The sequence below is a fragment of the Protopterus annectens genome, chromosome 3.part1, assembly GCF_019279795.1.
Source record: "Protopterus annectens isolate FY-2018-M chromosome 3.part1, PAN1.0, whole genome shotgun sequence".
Lineage (NCBI taxonomy): Eukaryota > Metazoa > Chordata > Ceratodontiformes > Protopteridae > Protopterus > Protopterus annectens.
The window spans coordinates 1,454,802,185-1,454,822,503 of NC_056732.1; the positions used below are offsets into that span (position 1 = coordinate 1,454,802,185).

Here is a 20,319-nt window from a genome sequence, read left to right on the forward strand (position 1 = left end):
TTTAAGACCCCCCAGGAGAGCACCCACTCCAGCCTGGGACCTTAACTTTGTATTGGAAAAGCTCACTCTCCCTACCCCTTTGAGCTAGCTGCAACAACAGAGTTGAAATTCCTTTCTTGGAAAACAGCCTTCCTTCTAGCCGTCACTTCAGCAAGAAGAGTGTCTGAATTACAGGCCCTCATGGCAGTGGAGCCCTCCATTATCTTCCATGTGGACAGGGTTTCCCTCAAGACTAATCCTTCCTTTATGCACAAGGTGGTATCTAGTGTGGCCCTAAATCAGTCCATTCATTTGCATACTTTTTTCCCTAATCCACAAAACAAAGGTGAACGAATACTGCACTCTCTGGACTTGCACACACAACTTAGATTTTACTTGGACAGGCCTAAGCCTCTCAGAAAATCTGAACAGCTGCTAGTTGGGTTTGCTGCAGGGGCAGAGGGGAAGGCCATTTCAAAGCAAACCATTTCCAAATGGATAGCCCATTGCATTAATTTCTGCTACGAGCACCATGGAAAACCTACCCCACAGGGGATAAGATCACATTCCACCAGGGCTGCATCTACCTCTGAGGCTTTTCTCAGAGGAGTCCCTATCAGGGACATCCTAGAAGCTGCTACCTGGAGCTCTGTACACACCTTCACCAAGCATTACCACATGCTTATCTTTTCTAAATCCAGAGCTGGATTTGCCACTGCAGTCTTGCAGGGCTTAATAGTTTGCTCTAATGCTCTTTAACTTCCTCCTCCCTTCCTTAGCTTTGGGAATCTACCCAAATGTGATGACTGCAACAGTGAAACATGAAGAACATAGTACAGTTGTGTACACCTACCAAAAATATAGATGTTCAAGTGTATTCAATGTTGCAGTCCTGGTTACCCTCCCTCCAGCCCCCTGGCTTCTCTTGGCTCTACCTTTCCTTCTTGTTTGGTATATTTATTTTTTCTGGTGTATTTGCTTTTTGATGGGGGTGTATCATACCATATAATTGCTTCCTATTGTGAGGGCACCTGACATCTGGGGCAAGAAAAACTGATGTAATGGCGTCAGCTGCATGTTTTATACCCCTGACGACCTGACATCATGGAAGAAGAGACAGCATCCAATGCAGAAATCTGAAGACTCTGGTATTCAGGCCGGCTGAGGGCTACCTGCAGGCAGATAACCCAAATGTGATGACTGCAACAGTGAATACACTCAAACATCTACATTTATGGTAAGTGTATTCAACTGTACTTTTGAGTGTCTTTGTAGCGGGTTAATTTCTAAGGATTTGTATAATTATTTTACAATTGAGTTTCCCATTATTCCAAATTTCCAAGGATTACCAAAGATCCATAAATGCCTTTTGGAACCTCCCTTTAGACCTATAGTGTCTGGCAAAGAATGGGTTACGGAATCGTTCTCTATTTTTATAGAGAAAAAGCTGAGGCCAATGTTAAATGCACAATGGCAGGTGCTAAGGGATACCCAACAGTTTTTAGGAGATTTATTTGAATGTACTAAGGAGTTGAATTTTAATGGAGAGTATTTCTTGGTAAGTTTAGATGTAGTGTCTCTCTTTGCATGTACTCCACATGATAGTGGTATAAGCATGGTTTCTGGTAGATAAGAGTGGTTATGACATGGTAACTATTGATTTAATTTGTTTTTTTCCTTGGAAATTGTCTTAGAAAGCAATGTTTTTATGTATAATGAATGTTTATTTTTACAGAACATTGGCGTAACTCTGGGCACTAGTTGTGCCAATAGCTATGCCAATAGAGTTATGGCTCAATGGGAAGAGAAGTTCGTCTTTAGTTCTGCCTTTATGCCCCATGCAATATTTTATAGGAGATTTATAGACTACCTTTTTTGGTTTGGAGTGGAACTGGTGAACAGCTAACTGAGTTTATATACTTTTTGGAAAACACAGTACCATTTCTATCGTTCACATACAAGTCATCTGCGAAGGAGATGGATATTTTAGATGTTAAGGTTTTGGTAAACCCCTCTTGTAAGTTAACTACTACCTTATTTAGGAAAATTGTGAAAAAAATACATTGTTGCAACGAAATAGCATGCATTCTGGACATGTGTTTAAGAACATAGCTAAAGGACAAAGCATGCGCATATTGAGGTTAAATAATGAGGAGAATTTGTATGAGAGAGATATAAATCATTTCAGATGTGCGTTATCTGATAGAGGTTATAGGAAGAAAGAGGTTGATGAGCCGTTGCGTTTTACTAGAGAGAATAGTAAAGGAAGGGGAAAACCGTATTTCTCCCATAGGTCACCATTGGTTAATGAGAAGTTTAGTGGTTCGGCTGTAGCTGTTAAAACATTACCTATGTCAATTTTTTATACTAGTGAAGTTAGTTACATCATAAAAGTTATTAAGAATAATTGGTCGATTTTACATCTAGATGATAATATTCATTCTATTGTTGGTGAACAACCTAGGTTTAGTTTTAAAAATAAAAAATCTTTGAAGAGGCATTTGTGTTACCATAACTCTACACAGACTAGGGATAATACTGTAGATGTTCCCTCAATGTTTTGCTGCTCTAGATGCAATTTCTTTAAATTTATAGATCCATTTGTGGACTTTGTCCACCCGGTTACAAATAAGATGTTTCGGTTTAAGGTTACTGCTGATTGTCACAGCAGGAACCTGATTTACTTAGCCAAGTGCAGGGCCTGTAGCTGTTTTTATATAGATAAGAACAATATGTCCCTGTTAGAAAGAATGAGGGAACATACATACTACATGCATAGATCAGATGAACGCAATGCCCTGGCTAAGCATTTTGTAGAATATGGGAATGAACATGTTTTTGGGTTTAGAGTGGTTGAGACAGTGAACTGTGACATCCGTGGGGGTGATTTTAGAAATTTTACTGAGAAACGTGAGTTGTCATGGATCATTAGTATGCAAGCAGATAGGTTTCCTGGCATTAATGGGGAGGCTTCTGTTAAACCAGCTTTGAAAGTGAGAGGTCTTTTTAAATGAATAATGATTGTTTTATTGTTTTTATTGAATGTGTTTTTTTATTGGATGGTTTGTATTGTTAACTGACAGTACTTGTGCTATTTATTCTACCTGATTTTTGTGATACATTGTCTAAAGATGCACATTGATTGTGTGAAAGTGCTTTGCCTATACTAATATCATTAAAACGTTTTTTTATGGTTACAGTCGTGCTTTGTTGTTGTTTTGTTTTTGTTATGAAGAAGTTGAGTTGTTCTACTTTATTTTTTAAAATTGTCTTCATTAAGAATATGACATTTGAGTGAGGTATGGTTTGGAAGGGTGATTTTGAATTGGAGATAGTGGTATAAGAGTCGGGTACAATGTTCCCTTGTAGAAGTAGAAGAGTTATGACAGGGAAAAGCTTATGCAGGAGTTTTTTTTTTTGCCAGTTAAGAAGATATGTATGCCTAGTGGGAGTTGCCTAGGGCAATCTTATTTGGGTTTGGGTATAATAATAGTTCTATAGTGGCTTTATAAAGATTAGAGTATATGTTTGTAGGGATTGTGTCCACTGCAGGATGATTGACATCACTGGTAAAATAAAGGCATAATAGTTTTTTTATTGTGAGACTAAAGCAGTAGTTATATATTCAGTTAGAATGAAAAGTGTAGGCTTATTTAGTGGCAGTGACTAGTGAATAGAATCACCAGGTTCTATACATTACTTTTGTAAACACTGTGTGCATTTATGCTCATGGATTGCTAGAGGTCGGTATAGTTAGTCATTAAATTTTGGAAGTTATTATGGAGCAGAATGAGAGGGTACGCCATTGTCGTACGGGTTCATGGGATGGGGTAATGGGTAGTGATGACAACTGATGTAAAATAGTGCACTCATTTGCTTTGTTAGAGGATGAGGTGCAAGATTTAAGTACAGATTAACATTTGGCAAGAAAAAAGGGGAAATTTGAGAATTAGGAATCACATGAGCCAGACAAGTGATCTATATGGGTAAGAGCCACTGAGTATAAATGTACAACCATTGCAGGGTGGCAATGGAATGGGGATGGAAGGAGAACAAAGAAAGCTGCATTGGGAGACTGTCAGAAGCCAATCAGTGTATGCATATGCACTGCAGGAACCTGATGTATGTATATGCAATGCAGGACCCTGACATATGCATATGCACTGCTGGACCATGATGTATGCATTTGCACTGCCGGACCCCGATATATGCATTTCCAGTGCAAGACCCTGATGTGTGCATGTGCAGTGCAGAACCCTGATATATGTATATGCAGTGCAGGACCCTGACGTATGCATATGCAGTGCAGGATCCTGACGTATGCATAGGCATTGCAGAACCCTGACATATGCATATGCACTGCAGGACCCCAATGTATGGATATCCAGTGCAAGACCCTGACGTATGCATATGCAGTGCAGGATCCTGATGTATGCATCTGCAGTTCAGGATCCTAATGTATGCATATGCAGTGCAGGATCCTGATGTATGCATATACACTGCAGGACCCTGACATATGCGTATGCACTGCAGGACCATGATGTATGCATATGCACTGCAGGACCGTGACGTATGCATATGAAGTGCAGGACCCCAACATATGCATATGCAGTGCAGGACCATGATGTATGCATATGCACTGTAGGACCCTGACGGATACATATGCACTGCAGGACCCTGACAGTCAAAAGATCAGGTAGGAGTAGAATGAATGATTGAACATGTAGAGAGAAATATCTCTTACTTTATCTGTAAAAGAGATGTCCCCAGCAAAGGAAAATTGGGTGTATACAGCACTGGGCTAGTAGTCATTACTGATTAGTTAGGGGGGTTTACATGAACAAATATCATATAAGGACACCCACAACATCAGTAGAGGTTGCAGTAAGTAATTCCATTGATAACTAATTAAGCCGTTTAGCAGTAGTCCAGTTCAGTATGGGGGTGGGCATACTCCATATGCCAAATGAGCCATAAAGGCTTGTACATCAGTTGGCTTATGGACTGCTGGATGAAGCCAGAAATGTAAGAAAAATGCCTGTTAGACAAAATAGGGTGTAGCCAACCCACTGTTATACATGAAGCTAAAATATCCATATGATGGACAAGACTGAAAAAAAACTCAGCACAGTATACATCAAAATACAGTAAAAGCAAGAGAGAAGAGATAAAATAAGGCAAGAAAAAGTGTAAGTCAAGTAGTTATTTGTACAAGGAAGGTGAACCTGGGATTGCTGATGTAAAATAATAACACTGGAGAAAGTCTTTGCACAGCTAGTAAGAAACATTAAGCATTCAATTTATTTATTTATTTATTTATTTATTCCAGTTTGATAACCAGGGAGGTCCACTGGGCTCGGGCAACCCGTTTTCAGTGAAGGCCCGGGGAGAAAAGTTCCAACAATACATAGTTACATGAATAATTACTAAGAAACTTTGCATTATGTTCCATACCAGAGGTATACCCCTCATTGGTAAGATCTGACCATAAATTAATCTCACTGGACATCCATATCTCGTCCCCACCCCCAGCCAAAGAAACCATGGTGAAGAACTTCTCAAAAGCAAACTTCACACTTCTCAAAACCAAGGTGAAATCCTTCAAAGCCCCCGGGCCAGTGGAAAATACAGCCCAAACTGCAGAATCCTTTACAAATGCATTCTATGGACACCTACAGGAATGCATGGATCGTGCTATCCCAAATAAAACCAAGACTCACTCCTCCAAAGGCAGGAGACCTGTCTGGTGGACCCCGGCCATAAATAAGCTATACAACAGAAGGAGGAAGCTACTACATGATAGAGCAAAATCCCAAAAAGGGAAGGCATCTCTGATCAGTACTAGCAAGAAACTACGATCCCTCATAAAATCATCTAAGGCCAGCTTCGAAAGAAAAATTGCACAAGACGCTAAAGATAATCACAAGGCCTTCTTTAGTTATGTCAGGAACCTGGGTGGCAACTCCCAGATATGCTCTGAGTTAGTGCAAAATGACAAAAAATGCACTGAACCCACAGTCATTGCCAACATCCTGGCAGACAGGTTCAGTGCAAACTTCTCCCCCCCTTCCCCCCCAAAAGAGCAAATGTCTATCCCGACAGAGTGTAGCCACCCTGATATCACAGATGCACAGGTGAGAGCTGCCCTCTCCAAAGCAAAAAACAGAGCATCAATGGGACCGGACAGTGTCCCGGGCTGCGTCTTACACAAGCTCCAAGAAGAACAGAACCCTCACATAAAGTCACTGTTCAGTCTCAGCCTTACTACAAGATATGTACCCAAGGAATGGCATACAGCAACAGTGGTCCCGCTCCACAAAGGTGGTGCCACAACAGACCCCGGAAACTATCGCCCTATAAGCCTGACTAGCCTGGTCTGCAAAGCTATGGAGCGTATCATCATGGAACTCATAAACAAAGACATTGGGAACCTCTAGACAGTTGATCCTACCCAATTCAGCTTTGTTAAGGGCAGATCTTGCCTCTTGAACCTGGTCAACTTCTTTGAAACAGTCACCAAGGCCATAAATGAAGGGAAGGTAGTCCACACAACCTACCTGGACCTCGCAAAAGCCTTCGACACAATACCCCACTCGGGCATCATAAATAAGCTCACCAGCTTAAATATCAACCCCTATGTCACAAGATGGGTTGCAAACTGTCTCAGGGATAGAACCCACATGGTCAGAATTGCAGGTGCCATGTCAGACTCTAAACCAGTTACAAGTGGCGTCCCACAAGGCTCAGTCCTGAGACCTCTCTTGTTTGGTATATATTTCTCTGAGGTACAGGCTAACATGGGAGGACTATGGCTGACCAAGTTCGCAGATGACTGCAAACTGGGTGCCATAATTGACTCTCCGAATGACACAAGCATCCTCCAAAAGGGTCTCACAGAGGCGGATAACTGGTGCCAGAGCCATGGCCTAAAGCTAAATGCCAAAAAGTGCATAGTCATCCCCTTTGGGAAAAACAAAGTGCCCACAAATTACCACATAGGTGGTAATCCATTAAGTACAGATGAAGTAATTAGGGATTTGGGGAGCCAAGTAGATAGTAATCTCTCCTTTGACAATCACGTTGCCAAAGTGGCTAGAAAGACCTTCTATATAGCCCACCTTATCATGAAAAGGTTCACATCTAGATCAAGAGAGGTCATTGTGCCCCTCTACTCATCACTCATCAGACCCATAATTGAATACAATGCCCCATTTGGGATGTACCTTACCCGACACCTGCAGCAACTGCAAAGACCCCAAAAGTACCTCACCAAGAGGATCATGGGACTCAAACAGATGCCCTATGCAGTTAGGTTAAAGAAACTCCAGCTCTACTCAGTTGCTTACCGCCTACTCAGAGGCGATCTCTGCCTGACGTATAAAGCCATGTCCAACCCAGAATTAATGGACATGCTCCACCTCAGGAAATCCAAATCCCTTAGAGCTACACGCTGCAGGGACTTAAACCTCAGCACAGAAATAAATAGGACATGCTAGAGGGACAGATTCATATCCCAGAGGCTCCTCTCACTCTGGAACAAAATCCCAATCCATGTTAGGCAGAGCCCCTCACTGACCCTCTTCAAGAGAAAGCTTGACGAGTGGATGGGAGATCGTAAGTTTACCCCTGGGATCTCTTCTGTGTCCCTGCTAGACAGAGGCACAGTAAACTAACCTTAAAAGGGCTATCTTCTGTGACCTGCTATACAGAGGCACAGTCAACTAATCTAAAAGGTTGGCAAAAGCCAAACACAGTCTGGCTAGGCTTATAAATGCCCTAGGGCAAATAGCCTAGTATCAACCTATGAACCTATTACTGACAAATAAACAGGTAGCATTCATAAAGAAACAAACAATTACAATTTTGTTTAGGTGTAAAAGACAGGCAAATGACCTTGAGGCTAGATTTTACAGTATAGTTATATATACATAATACAAATGAGCAAGGTTAGCTAGGTGAGAGGTTAACCAGGAGTAAAAGTGGAGGTAGAATCATGACCAGAAGAAAAGGCAGCAGCCCCTGGTGCATTCAGTGTTGTTCATCCATCATGAACCTCACTCTAATCAATTCATATGCATGCAGAGTACATAAATGTGCAGGATTTAATTAGTTTAGAACATTTACCATACATTGTGAAGAATGCTCACCATATTGATTGTAAATTTGAACTGTCTGAGTTGCTGCCTAATGATTATCCACCAGTGCAACCTCCAATATTTCACGTAAGATATATTTGGCATTATGCAATGCCAAAGCATAGATTTGAAAGTGTGTAGGGGTACTATATAGTTTGTTAAAAGAAGGAAGAAACTTATAAAACATGATGCTACATTTGTATACCTTTAAATCAGAGGGAGCTAACACGCATCATTACAAGGAGGTGTCTTCAAGGGATTGGAGTAGCTGGGAAGGGGGGGATGTAAAATGTAGGTGCATGTGTTTTTATGCAGTCAGGCTGAGAATGATTTCCAGTATGTGGGAATATGGTAGCAAAATTAACAGCAGATTGAGAAAAACAACTTAAACACATAGTATCTGTCAAAAATGGCAGGTTATAATTAACGATGAAAAGGAATCCTTACTAATAGGTTGCCATTGCGGTGGAAGAGTATGGAAGGCAATCAGGGTGCACTTATAAATTGTAGGGCCCTGGGGGTCATCAGGCCAGGTGAGAGGAGAAAGCAGAATTGCATCTTATAAATGGAAATGTCTACTACTTTGCCTCTAAAAGAAAGGGCCCATATGAATGTCAGCTGTTGTCACGCACTCTTACACCCACACTCATGCACAGTGAGGTTGCTTGCTTTTTGAATTAATTGTGTGAAACCATGTAACAAATGTGAAGACTGAAAAGCTGGGACTTTATGCGCTATAGCATGCTCCTGAACCCACTTACTACATACGTAATGTGGAATTTCAAGGTGCCCTGCCCTCTACAAGTATTTTTTCCATAAGTAGTGTTTTATTTCAGATGTTTTAGAGAAGGCTGGGGCTTTCAATTCCCTCATTGCTTAATCAAATTCAGTAATATGGAGTCAAACTGTTCAATTTGGATTGCTTTTTCATATAAGTGAGCATAAAATCAAATATGAACTACAGGTTTTTGCCCTTTAAAGAGTGCATAAGCCTTAGCATTCAATGAAGTAGTGTAAATTGATGTGTGCAGATTATAATTTATAAATTATTGTGTTTAACTCATTGTACACTGTGTTGATAAGAGGCTGAATGGCATACAGGTATAACAAATTAATATAAGGAGACGAAAATGTTGACGTGCAGTAAGCTGTAACACCAAAATATTTTTACCTAATCAGTGACATATTTTTTCACCAATAATTTTAGCCTTACCCTGGAAATATTACAAAATATCAGTATATAAACCACAGTACCAAATTTTCTGTATCAAAAAAAAAAAAAAAAAAAAAAACATGAAACTGACATTTACAGATAAACATACACAGGTCTTCAAAGCATTATATCCTTAATACTCATCAGTAACTATATACAAATAATTTGCAACAAATTCCTCCAAGTACAATGTTATTTCATTAGAATTTCTGCTTATAATAGTTTGCATTATGTGTTCAGCAGTGAGGAAGCATGTTTCTAAAATTATTTTGCACTATCTGCTGTAAGTATTGCCACTACCATTTCTTTCTATGTATTTGTGTATTTGGCAGTACGTTGTTTAATTTAATTGGATATGCATAATTATTTTCATTCAACATTTGTTTTCAAGCCTACAAAAAACATTCAGACTTCTGAAAGTTATGTGTTACACTTAAGAGGGCATGCATTCAGTAAATCTTATTCAAATCCCACTAAAATTAATCAAATGCAGATTAGCTAATTCAAGGCTACTGAAGTTTCAGTGAAGAATGCTCACTATGTTAATTGTAAATTTGAACTGAAACATACAATAATGAACAAAGTGCTTTTTCCAGGCATTTACATTTTAATCACGTATTTGTGATGCAATAGGTAGCTCACTTGCATTTGGTGTAGAAGGCTGTGGGTTCTATTCCCACATCAAGTAGATCAATTGCTGACACTGCAGTGTAGCATAAGGGGAGAATGTGTCATCCTTTGGATGAGATGTTAAACCAAGGCTCCATCTTCATGAGTTAGTGGTAGCTCAGATGGATGTAAAAGATCCATTGGCACATATTGAAAAGCGTAGGAGAAGTTCCCTGATCCCCTGGCCATATTTCCCCCTTGTAGAATAAAAGCCACCGTGAGTCTTCCCTGAGAAGAAGCTACTAGCCAAGTAGGACTAACCTGGTTAACAAAGGACAAAAATAAAAACAATGTACTAGTACTAAAGCCATCTTTACGTTTATTACAGAGTAACCTATTAATGTTTGTGAAAGTAGACGACAATTCTTGTGCATGCAAGCTGTAGTTCTTTGGAACTTGAGCTAGCTTCTTCACTTTTCAAAGGACGTTCATATTGTCTCTTTGTGCTGCTATAATCTGTGTTTAATATGCATCACTTCAGCACTTGGCAGTGGATATCCAGCCACATATCACAAAGGGAAATATGTCTGCCTAACCTTTAAGCAACCAGAGGAAATACATTTTAGGTGCATTGTAAAATATACAGAAAGTTGCTCATTCAATTTAGCTCACTGTTATTAGGAATATTGTCTATTTTTCTTCATCAGCTCACTTAACCTAATTCACTGCTATTAGAATAATCATTGCCTAGTTGTATTATCTTACTGTATTTTTAGTGTGGATCATGGTTAAAAGTGTGTAGGGTCAATTCACTTAACCAGCAAATAAATAATAAATAAAACATCATTTATAAATATGAATGCATTTTTAACAGAAAAAGTGTGAGCTTAGTGTTACTTCTAACAACAAAATATTTTTTAGCAAGTGTTTTATATCCTGCATTTGCCTTTGGTTCATTGAGCTGACTTGTTAAACATCTTGTTATCAATGTTCATAATCTTCCATACCGCTGTGTATTGTTTGTCTGTGTCTCTCAAAAGATGCACATTTATCTCTGTGGTATTTGCATTTGATTATGACAGTGTTCTTGTCAAGTTTTGTGCTATGTTCTCAGATCATCTGTTCTTTGCTCTCCTTGTCTCTTACCTCCATTGCCTGCAGGTATTTAAACCCCTGGTACAAAAGAGAACATAATGTTACTAAATGGCTAGAAGATGTGAATAAAAACACTGAAGGACCCTATATTAGGTATTCCATTAACTGATTCAGTATGTTGTTGTTATTACCATTTTTCATCTATATTCCAGCACATAGTCATGTGACTGGACCTGCTGCATTATATATTTCATATAAGTCACTGCAGGTACAAAGGCTTCTGCTCATCTGTACCTTTCAATATCATTTCAGGCTTCATATACACTATCATTAGTGGCTTCATCAACACAATATTCCACCCTTCTGAGCAGTCTGTGCTGTGCCCATTCAAAACAGGATGTTTGCACTGCATGCACCCCTCCTCTCCATTAGTCACTTTCCATATTTACAGTCACAGGTCAGTCTTAATTGTTACTAGAGTTACGGTGTGTGTGCTCAAATGATATGTGCATTAGTACTGACAGCCTTCTGAGAAAAGCTTACCTGGTATATTTAATTTGTTATACATATGTCTGCATACTTCTGTGACAGTGTTACTCCTATATTAAGCTGTGCTAAGGTCCATAAGGTCCTTCAGTTGTACTTTGTACAATGATAGAGCTGTTGAATCTGTATCAACAGCTCTTCATCGTGCTACTGAAGTAATATCACAGAAGCACTTAAATAAAGTAAAATATGACAGCAATCTGCTATATTTTGTGTCCGCATCTTAGTGTAAGAATGCATAGCAACATAAGGAAACAATGGCAGTGGCTGAAATAATAAATAATGGCATGTGTGGTACATAAGAAATCAAATGGTTGTATCATACATTTCTTTTTTCTTGATATTTCACTTGGCTATATTTGTCTTCGTATCAGCAAGAGGAGGGAACATTCTCTGTACTTGAAGGATGTTAGAGACACATTCTTATCTTAAAACAGATTCAGGTCTCTTAAGACGTTAGCCAATATTTGGTGTCAGATTTACTCTGCGACAGTACTGTGACTTGGAATGATTGTAGCATCTACAGCTGCCCCACTGTTGCAGAAACATAACTGACTTTAATGTTAATATGATAATTTTATCAAGAAATCATATTTTTGGAGGTGTTATCTTGCAACAGTATAATTAGTCATAGGTTTTTCGAACTCATTCAACTACTATATGTAAAAGTAGATCATGCTGGATTAAAGTTATTCAAAACAGGTAAAGAAATTGCAGAATAACTAATGGACTACAGCATAATATAGTAGCCAGTGTGTGCTTAATATACTTTACCAAGGACAGTAAGTTGGCCTTTTTAAAGACTGCAAAACAGTGACGTTAGACACTGTCAAAAATCTGAGAAAGAATATTGTTTTTGAGTAATGTTTCAAATGCTGTATAACACAGATTTGATTGTCATCCTTTTATTCTGTGATATGAACAAACATGCAAAGTTTAAATAAATAGAACAGCATCAGATGAATGTTGCAAATCTAAGTACTTTGAGCTTTTCTTGGATTGCTGACATGATCAGTCTTTTACTGGGTATATTGTTTGGTGGCCATGTTGATGATGAGGGATAGGTTCCTGACCCAGAGACTCCACAGACTCTGGAATAGATTGCCCATACATGTCAAGCAGAGTGCCTCTTTGGCCCTCTTCAAAAGGAACCTTGACGATTGGATGGGAGAAAGGAAATTCACTCCGGGGATCACGTCAGTCGCCCTGCTAGACAGGGGTCCAGGGAAGTAAATAGTGTGGGAAGAAATAGCCAGGGAATTGTTATGACTAGGCATGTATAGGCCCTAGGGCTGATAGCCTAGTACCAACCTATGAACATATGAACCTATGATAAGTGCAGTAATGTGGAGATGTACCCATAAACTGTTGTAGGCACTCCCTAACAGGCACCCTACTGCACTAATTTTCTGTGAGTGGGAGTTTCAGTATGTAGGACCTTTCCATCGGCCATGGTAGGTGGTAATGAGGCAACTTGGAGGAGTGTCTAATGCTAATTAGCCATTTGCCCTCTCCCAGAAATGTCTGCAGCTACCAATGTACCATTGAGCAATACAGAGAATCACTCATCTGGGGAGATTGCCAGACCAGGCTGGAAAAGTTAACACCATGAAAAGACTGCAGTCAGCCATTGACTTCAGTGGAAGAAGTCACAGTGCATACATTTAGCGAAGCTCAGTGTAGATGCGGGGGTGGGAGTATATTAGTGTGTGTATGTCAGTGGAAGTGTGTGTGCATGTCTGTATGGGCATGAATGAAGTGTGTGTGTGTGTGTGTGTGTGTGTGTGTGTGTGTGTGTGTGTGTGTGTGTATACACATGCAGAATAGCATGCATATGTAGTTCAATGGGCGAGTCTGTGAGTTTGTCCATGAGTCTGATCGAGTGAGGGTGTTTGATGTCGAATGGGTGTGTGTGTGTGTTTGTGTGGGGAAACAACATGCATGTCATTCAATGGGCAAGTGTGTGAGACTGTTTCTGAGTCTGATTGAGTGTTTGGTTAGTGTGTCCATAAGCCTAATCGAATGTTTGGGTTGTTTGACGTTGAGTGGATATGTGTATGTGTATTGTGTGTGTCTACATGAATGTCTAAATCTGCATGTGTGTGTGTGTGTGTAAGAGAGAGAGAGAGAGTGGGAGAGTGCCTGTGGCAATGAGATGCATGGGCCACCAGTGTACAGTACAGCTGCACAGGGCTATTAGCACTAGTGGCAGAAAAATGCACATCAGAGACATCCAAGTGAGCCAATAAAGAGGTCTTCCACATTGTGGCTAAAGCTGTCTCTGACTCACATTTTTCATGAATCATGTAAATTGACTTACCTGCAGTAGGGAATTTATATCAGAACAAATAATTTTTTGTACATTCTAAGGACTGTATCTTATTTAGGACTGTTGTTGCTTTTCCATTGATCATTTGGTTCTGTGGAATGCCAGATGCAATGCTTTTTACATCATGTTTTCGGGTGCACTATTATGGATATCATTGTTTATTCGAGGACAGTTGATGGTATGCTGGTGTTTGCTTAGTCCTATGGAAAGCTACTTTGCACTGTGTCTTTTGGTAAAATGTTTTTTGTCATTATATTTTTACTGAAGCTGAAGCTTTTTTTATTGCACTTCTGATGAAGTTGAGTGTCTTATTTCCATATTGAGCTCTTCGAATGACTGGATTTTATGAGTTGCTGGTTTATTGATCCATTTGTACGTTTGGAATCTCATTCTGAGTATGCTTGCCTGTAGTTAATGTACATACACCTGTCAAAACTGTATTCTGTGTCTGGTGCTGTCAATAGGCATTAAGTAGCTCTTACACTGCCTCAGTGTACTTAATACTAGGAGGATGGCAACAAAAGAGGGAAGGCAAAAACTGTAGTATCATGGTGTCTGGAAATCGAGCGGAACAAACAGGATAATTAGATTCTACATATATGCTACCTAAGACAAGAAAGGGCACAAGTAATATGCACTAGTGCCACAAAGATTTACAAGTAATATTACAGGGTGCCACAAAATTTTGTAATGCAACATAACTGTTTAAAGTAGCAAAGGTGCCCCAAAACTTTGCAACTCAGTATAAGTAATCTGAGTGACACATAACATCAGCAGTACAGGTGTCCCATTAAGCAAGGTGGTCCAATAGATCTGTAGTGAAAAAAATGTATGGTATGGGGTGACAAGGAGTGACAGGGGTAGAGTACAGCAGTAAGACAAGCTACAACAGTGTTAAAAACTAAGCAACTGAGCTGCAAGACTGAAGGGGGGTGCACTACAACAGTAAAACAAGGCACACAAGTACTGGAGTTATCAGCATGGGTACTGAGGTTAAGCAACAGGACAGCAAGGATTGAGAGCGGTACAGTACAGTGACAAAACAACATACACAGGACAAAAGCTGAGCAGTAGCAGTAAAAGCAAGCCATAATACACAGCCTGGGCAGGAGTAATAAATGCAAGCCATAATACACAGCCTGAGCAGTAGCCGTACATGCAATCCATAATACATAGCCTGAGCAGTAGCAGTACATGCAAGCCATAATACATAGCCTGAGCAGTAGCAGTACATGCAATCCATAATATACAAGCTGAGCAGTAGCAGTACATGCAATCCATAATACACAGCCTTAGCAGTAGCAGTACATGCAAGCCATAATACATAGCCTGAACAGTAGCAATAAATGCAAGCTACATGAGTCCAAAAGCTGTGCAATGGAACAGTAAATACATCCATCTGCTGGATAAACTGGAGATCTTAATAAGTAAGCAGCTTACTTTTAATCCAGCCTTGATAATGATTCCCCTGTGATTCTCCCATGTGTTTTTGCATATTAGTGCTGCTTTCCTTTGCAATATTTATTCAGGCAATCTGTTGCAATGACACACAACCCTTTATGCAAGGTAATACTGTCTCATATCTATGCTTTACTATTCTGCTGTGGTGACCCCTAACCGGGAAAAGCCGAAAAGACAAACAACAACATCTATGCTTTACTATCCAATGTATGTCTGTCATTTTTGAAAGATAGATCCATTTGGATTTTTCTTTTACCCCTTGAGGTACAGGAAATTATATGAGGTTCTCTGTAGCTTTTATTTTTTTTAATTCAGGACTGTGTATGCTAAGGATTGTACCCTTTCTTATAATGATTATGGTGCAGACAGCGCATAACTTATGTTGCCATCCACCAAACAGTTTCCCATAAGCCATAATAATGATGGTTTTCTTGAGTGATTGCAATGTTTATGGAAGGTTTTATAGTGAGCTGTACTTTCTGGTGAACAGATGCAAATAATTACATAGACATCATCTAGCCTATATATTCCCATAGAAAGTTTAAAAAAAACATCAGAAGGCTTGTGAAGAGATAGGCAGCCCCTTTGCAGCCCTCCTTGGGCCCATCATTTACTTAAAAATAATCCTTAACACTTGACATTGTGGTTCGTATAATGCATGTTGTGTAAAGTAAAACCTGACACTACATCTGATCAGGAAGCCATCCAAATACAAAGTGTTAAGCAATCTACCTGTAACAAGAGACAACTTTCAAGAATGACAAAGAGGATGTACAAAGCAAAACTGTTTACCAAAAAGAAGGGGGTGATAGCAGACAGAGTAAATCCTGTCAAGGTCCCAGATGTTCTCACCAGACAGTCATAAAACTATAAAGCTGAAAGACACTCAAACAGCATGATTATAGGCCAGCATGAATCACATCATAACCAGGAAGAGGCATTGTCCATACATTAGCTGATCCAGTTTATGGCTGCTGAAAGAATCATACATTCACCTTCTCTTATCACTGAGACATGGAGAGCAGCTCATTTTTTACCACAACACTGGCAAACATCTTTCAAAACCAGCCGTCATTCATAAATGGCAAGTTAGCAGTAAGTGCTACAGTGACTACCAATAAAGAAAAAAAATAATGTAATAAACAACCACCAAGAAAAGGCTGAAAGAGAATCTCCATACTTGAAGAAGCAGCAACAGCAGGCAATAAGAAGGTAAAGAAATTCAGAAATCTGGTTAATTATCTGAGGGCCAGGGAAGGAAGAAATGGCAACATGATCAGTCAAGTATAATAGGAAAATGCTTAGAACCAGCTAATGAAAACATTCCAGGATCTCCTGAAAATGACTGCAGGAAGAATCTTTCAAATCAATTTAAAAAAGAACAGCAGCCACAGATGAAAACAAAATTTGTTACATTCTACCGCCTCGGCCAGCAAGCCTTCAAGGAGTGTGTAAAAGACTGGAAATGCATCCCATAAACACTCGAGACAATAAACAATCATACAGTCAACATATCCCTCATTATATATTAATTAAGTGCTTCCAATTAAATTTCGTATTAAGTCCCTGTGGAGACAAAGTGTTATATTTAAGAATGCAAACAGCCTCTTTATGCAGCAATTTATCATTCATAGACAATACCTCACCAATACCTACAGCAATTTGCTCTAAAATACACCCTCTAAGCAGCATAAAATTTCCAGAATGATATTTTCTAAAATGTACAGCTAAGGGATTGTCACAGTTACCATTTTTAATATCCCTTGTATGTTATCAGTAGCCAAAAAGAAGAAGTAAATCCTCTGCAATAAACTGCTCAGTTTTAAAAGTTCAATGAAAAAGCAACAAAAAACTAGAGCAGAAACACAGCGAGTGGATAAAACAAGCCAAGACTTTAATAAAAGACGAGCGTTTTCGCAAAACCACTTTTGCTTCTTCAGATCGTACTCAACAACTAAAACACCATGAATTAAATACAAAGATAGTATTCCCCTGAACCACCCCAACCAATAGACATGCAGACAGTTATGGTTGCTAAGTAACTAATTGCTTGATACTACTACAGTTTAAAGACTAAGCATAACTAAGTCATTAGCAGTCTGTCTACTTTAAAAACTATTTTTACAAACATAACTCTTTACATCACAGAAAACATACAGTACAATAAAATTCTACAACATTATTTAAAACTTTTTAAAACTTATTTCTTCAGCCTTCTGAATTTTAAGGCTGGTTGTATAGAAACATAGTCATTCAACCCATAGTCTTGATGTACTCTCAGTCTAAATATCCATCTCAACTCTGCTTGTTCTGTAGCATTGGTCAAATCCCCTCTCCTAACACTAGGGGGTATAACTTCTAACACTGAGAACATAAAAATATGTTTCTCTCCTTTCTCAATCATGTGTTTAGCAATGGCACTGCAGGTTAAACCTCTACATGCACAGTACAGATGGTCTCTCATTCTCTCCCTTAGACGCATGTTTGTTTTACCTATGTAAAACTGATTACAGACTGTGCATAGGGCAACATACACTAAGCTGTTTGTATTACAGTCAACCTTTGCCCTAATTTTATATGTTCTGCCATTGTGTGGATGCACGAATATTGTTGACTCATTGATTAAATGGCAAAAAGAGCAAGCTCCACATTTCCACGTGCCAACCTCCCCTGTGTTATCTAATGTATGTCCACCATTCCTAGGATAACAAAGTTTACATTTTAAAGACTGTTTATTCTTGAAACCAAAAAGTGGACTGGACCTCACTAACTGGGCTATAGCTGGTTCCACTTGTAACACATGCCAATGTTTCCATATTATATTCCTAATACCCCGATCATCTGTATAATAGGTAATTGAAAATGGTATCCCTTTATTTAGGCTATCCTTCGTATGATTACATGTATGGGGTAGGAAAAAATAAGGTTTTCCCACACTATTCCTGCCACTTTTAACTTCATCATATATTAATGTAATGTCCATTTCCTTATAGCCTCTTATTAAAAATTCCTCCTTAACTATGTCTAACCTCTCTTCTAGTTCACTATCATGAGTAGTGAGACTGCTGTTCCTTAATGTATGTCCCTTCAAAATATTTTTAAAGACATGCTTAGGATGCATGCTTTGACAATGTAAATAAGTTGGGCGATAACATTCCTTTCGATATAATTGAGTATACAAGATGCCAGTACCATCCCTAATAATCTGGGCATCCAAAAATCAGTGCTGGAATCTGAAATAGTAAACATAAATTCTAAGAAGCTACAACTTGTATTTAAATAATTCACAAAGAACTTAGCTCTGTCTTTGTTCCCTGCCAAAGCAGGAAAAGGTTGTCAACAAATCTACGATAAAAGGAAAAAAGTTCCCTTCCAGACTGTGAACCTAATAGATGTTTCTCCTCCCAGCATGTCATGACCAAATTGGCATAGCTAAATGGGATTCCTAAATACTTAAAAATCCGCTGACACATTCAGACCCATTGTGGCGGGAGGGCATGGTTAGCGAAACCCTTGTCTATATATGTAGGAAAAGTACTTAGACCTATTCTTGATAAATGTGACACGGTACTTAGAGATATTAAACACTTTTTGCAAGGCCTTTTTATGTTTACATAAGGTTAAACATCAGTTGTTGTTGTTGTGTCTTTCGGCTTTTCCCGGTTAGGAGTCACCACAGCGGAACTCCGGTCCGCTAATGATTGGCAGTAGATTTTTTTTTACATGCTGAGTTCCCAGCCCTGACGCACAACCTTCAATGAAGGTACACCCATTCACGCATGTCTCGACACAGAAGACGCTCTAGCTGAGAATCTAACAGGACGTCTTACTGTGAGGCGACAACGCTACTGCAGCACCACCATCGCAGTTTTAAGATGAAACATCAGTAAAGACTCCATTTATGGTCACTTTAGATGAGAAATTGCTATTTGCTTCAATACCCCATTTAGAAGGGATTCAGATGGTTAGAAGTGTCTTGCTTGATAAAAGTGTATTAGCAACTAAACAGATTTCAACTGCTATCTTTTGGAATTAGTACTCAAATATAATGTGTTCATGTTTAATAATATTTACTATAGGGAAACCTCTGGTGTAGCTATGGGCACATCATGTGCCCATAGCTATGCCAATTTGGTGATCCAGTGTCCCATTACTTATAGGTCTCTCCTCACTCACCATGAACACTCTTCATGTCTTGTCAATATGTATATTATTGTCTTCTTTACTTCTACAAAGATTGTAGAGATTTTATTTAAAACTTTTATTTCGACTTTTATAGCACAAACACTGATGGCCATTTGTTAAACAAAAGTCTTAACATTGAAAACAGATCTAGCATGAATGACACTAAATTTCTCTTCCCTTGAAACTCACATTTATTGAAAATATTCTAGCCAATGGCAGACTATGCATACATTTATACCCACAGACATCCTGCAGTCCCAGCAGTTATAACTATTTTGTTGACTGCATCCTTGTCAGATGTCTGTGTCAAAAAAAGTAATAATAGCAAAAATACCCGAAGTCACATATTTCAAATTTGTTTCACACAATAACAAAGTAGCCAGAGTATTCCATCTTGAGTCACACACACACACACACACACACACACACACACACACACACACACACACACACACACACACACACACACACATTCTCACTAGTCCTGCAAAGCCAGGTTAAAGATGGTTTTAAAATGACCAGATGATGAGAATAAGGTACATTAATCCCCAGAGATTCCCTCACCCCCAGCAGCAATTATAGCCACTTTGTTGACTATGTTCACCCATTATTGTTATTTATTTATTTATTTAACATTTGTTAACCAGGAAAGTCCAACTTGGAACTTGGAATTAAGCCAATTTTCAGCAGAGGCCCGGGGAGAAATGCTCCAGATGCATGTCTTCGTAACATGGAAGGAAACCAGAGTACCTGGAGAAAACCCACAT

The 20,319-nt window shown here is 39.1% G+C and overlaps 1 protein-coding gene across 1 annotated transcript in view; it reads left to right on the forward strand.

The window, feature by feature from the left end:
- The window catches only part of ADAM22 (ADAM metallopeptidase domain 22), a 2,281,988-nt gene that overhangs the window by 2,181,814 nt on the left and 79,855 nt on the right, over positions 1-20,319 (forward strand). The window contains exon 30 of the mRNA XM_044066314.1: positions 11,098-11,184. Coding sequence (XP_043922249.1) covers positions 11,098-11,184 — 87 coding nt within the window. The remainder of the gene's footprint in view (positions 1-11,097; positions 11,185-20,319) is intronic.